Raw genomic sequence first — 2,018 nt, 5'->3', positions numbered from 1 at the left:
TCTCTTTTGCTGTAATATAAACTGTTAAAATTGAAGATCTTTAGCGTAAAAATGTACACTTTTTCTTGGTCCCAGAGGGTACATGTGGAGGGTGCTGGGTTCTAAGCTTACAACATTTCTTCTTACATCTCTTTTGCTGGAGCAGTGATGCACGCTGTTATTCTCTCCTTTTAAACGTAACTTTCGTTGAACCTTCTCGTTCTTTAATAACTTTAGAAACACTATTTAACCCATATTGACGCTCAGTTTCTGATTTCTCTCCCTTTTAAGCTTCTCTCTGACGTGTTCTCTCTTTCCTTTCTCTTCTTTATTTATATTCTCCCACCCCTTCCCGCTCGTGTCCACTCTCTCCATTCTCCAAGGAATCTCTCTCTTCCTTTCTCTTTTCCCTATCACTTCACCAACCCTCTCCACCGTCACCCTTCAATGCTGTTATGGCTTCATCGCCCATCAAGCAAACACAACACCTTAACCGCACCACACTCCTCCTCCAAGAACACACCCTTTCGAAAAACCATCACCATCCCAAACTCGTCAGAATACGTGTCACCGACGCCGACGCCACGGACTCCTCCAGCGACGACGACCAGCCCTCCGTGTCCTCCACGCGCCGCCGAGTCAAAAGCTTCGTCAACGAGATTACCATCCATGGCGCCCATGGCGCTGCCGGAGTAAAAGTTCTTTCCAGGAAAAGAAAGGTAAAGTCAGGCGGCGCGCGGCGGACGGGGACGAGGAAGTTCCGCGGAGTGAGGCAGCGGCCGTGGGGGAAGTGGGCGGCGGAGATAAGGGACCCGTCGCGCCGCGTGCGGCTGTGGCTGGGCACCTACGACACCGCCGAGGAAGCCGCCATTGTGTACGATAACGCCGCCATTCAGCTGCGTGGCGCCGACGCGCTCACCAATTTCATAACGCCGCCGGCGGAGGGCGGAAAAAGCGGTTGCTGCTCCGGCGAGGAGTCGCCCAACGAGGAGCTGCGTTCCCCCACTTCGGTTCTTCGGTGCTGTTGGGGTTCCGAGGAAGCTGAGTCGGTAACCGCAAACGAAGCGGCTGGTCCGGCGAGCGAGTGCGAACATTCATGGTTGTCGGAGGACAGTAAGTTGAAAGATGAGTCGGTGTTTGGTATTCCTGAGGACGTGGTATTCGGATTTGAAAGCACGTTGGATATGTTTGACGAGGAGTGCGTTAACAACGTTGCAGAGAGCAGTGGTATATTCCTGGGCGAAGAATTTGATTTGTCTGGATGCTTTGTTAGCGAGAAAGAGAATTTAGATTTGGGTTTTGGTTTTGGTTTTGGGTTTACGAGTTGGCAAAGAGAGTGCGATAATTTCCAAGACATTGGGGATTTGTTTGTTTGGGATCCTCTTGTCGCTCTTTGATTCAGACACCATTCTCGTCTTCTAATTCTCTTGCCAACAACCAAAATCAGCAACTTTTGTATCAGACTCGGTTGCTATCAGTTTTGTTTTCTGGGGTTTTAGGCAAAAGAAAAAAAAAAACATGTTTTTTTTTTTTCTTTTTCTTTAATTTTCCTTTTCGTTTTTCGATCGACATGGGTGGTAGTATTTTTGTAAGGAGAGACATTTTCTATTTTCTTATTTTCTTATTTTCTTATTTTGTAATTTTCTATTCCAGCATATGTTTATTAACACCAGTTGTAAAACCGTGCGTCCCACGGTGCTACCTCTGTTCTGTGTCTTATATATTATATATAAAATTCTTCTGTCTCATAAGTTACCCGTTTTGTTTTATTTATTTATTTTTACCAGCAAATGGTGTTATTTACCTTCTTGGTACACGAGTTTGCAGGTATATGTAATCTTATTGCTCATGCATCCATATCTACTGGTCTTCACTGTTTAATTTTGTCTTTACCTCGCTAGAATGGTTATTTCTGATACCATTCTTTATTTACAATTGACCTCAAAAGAATTTAACACTTTATACCATGTAATAGATTATACAATTTTAAATAACATGAAACATATATAAGATTATATATATACATTTTAAAGTAATAG

The 2,018-nt window shown here is 44.3% G+C and overlaps 1 protein-coding gene across 1 annotated transcript; it reads left to right on the top strand.

Annotated features, from left to right (window-relative positions):
* The first annotated feature begins 254 nt into the window (after positions 1-254).
* On the top strand, positions 255-1,730 carry LOC114179225 (ethylene-responsive transcription factor CRF2-like). The gene has a single exon (XM_028065486.2). It carries the CDS (start codon positions 435-437, stop codon positions 1,374-1,376), a length of 942 nt encoding a protein of 313 aa, XP_027921287.2. The 5' UTR covers positions 255-434; the 3' UTR covers positions 1,377-1,730.
* The last annotated feature ends 288 nt before the right edge of the window (positions 1,731-2,018 follow it).

This window comes from Vigna unguiculata, chromosome 3 (genome assembly GCF_037176805.1).
Source record: "Vigna unguiculata cultivar grain cowpea cultivar isolate G323 ecotype 2 chromosome 3, ASM3717680v1, whole genome shotgun sequence".
Taxonomy (NCBI): Eukaryota; Viridiplantae; Streptophyta; class Magnoliopsida; order Fabales; family Fabaceae; genus Vigna; species Vigna unguiculata.
The sequence above is the reverse complement of the archived record's forward strand: the minus strand, read 5'-3'. Positions and strand labels throughout refer to the sequence as shown.

What these genes read in the sequence shown, in the direction of transcription:
- LOC114179225 (XM_028065486.2), top strand. Translation starts at nt 435, where the DNA reads ATGGCTTCATCGCCCATCAAGCAAACACAACACCTTAACCGCACCACA.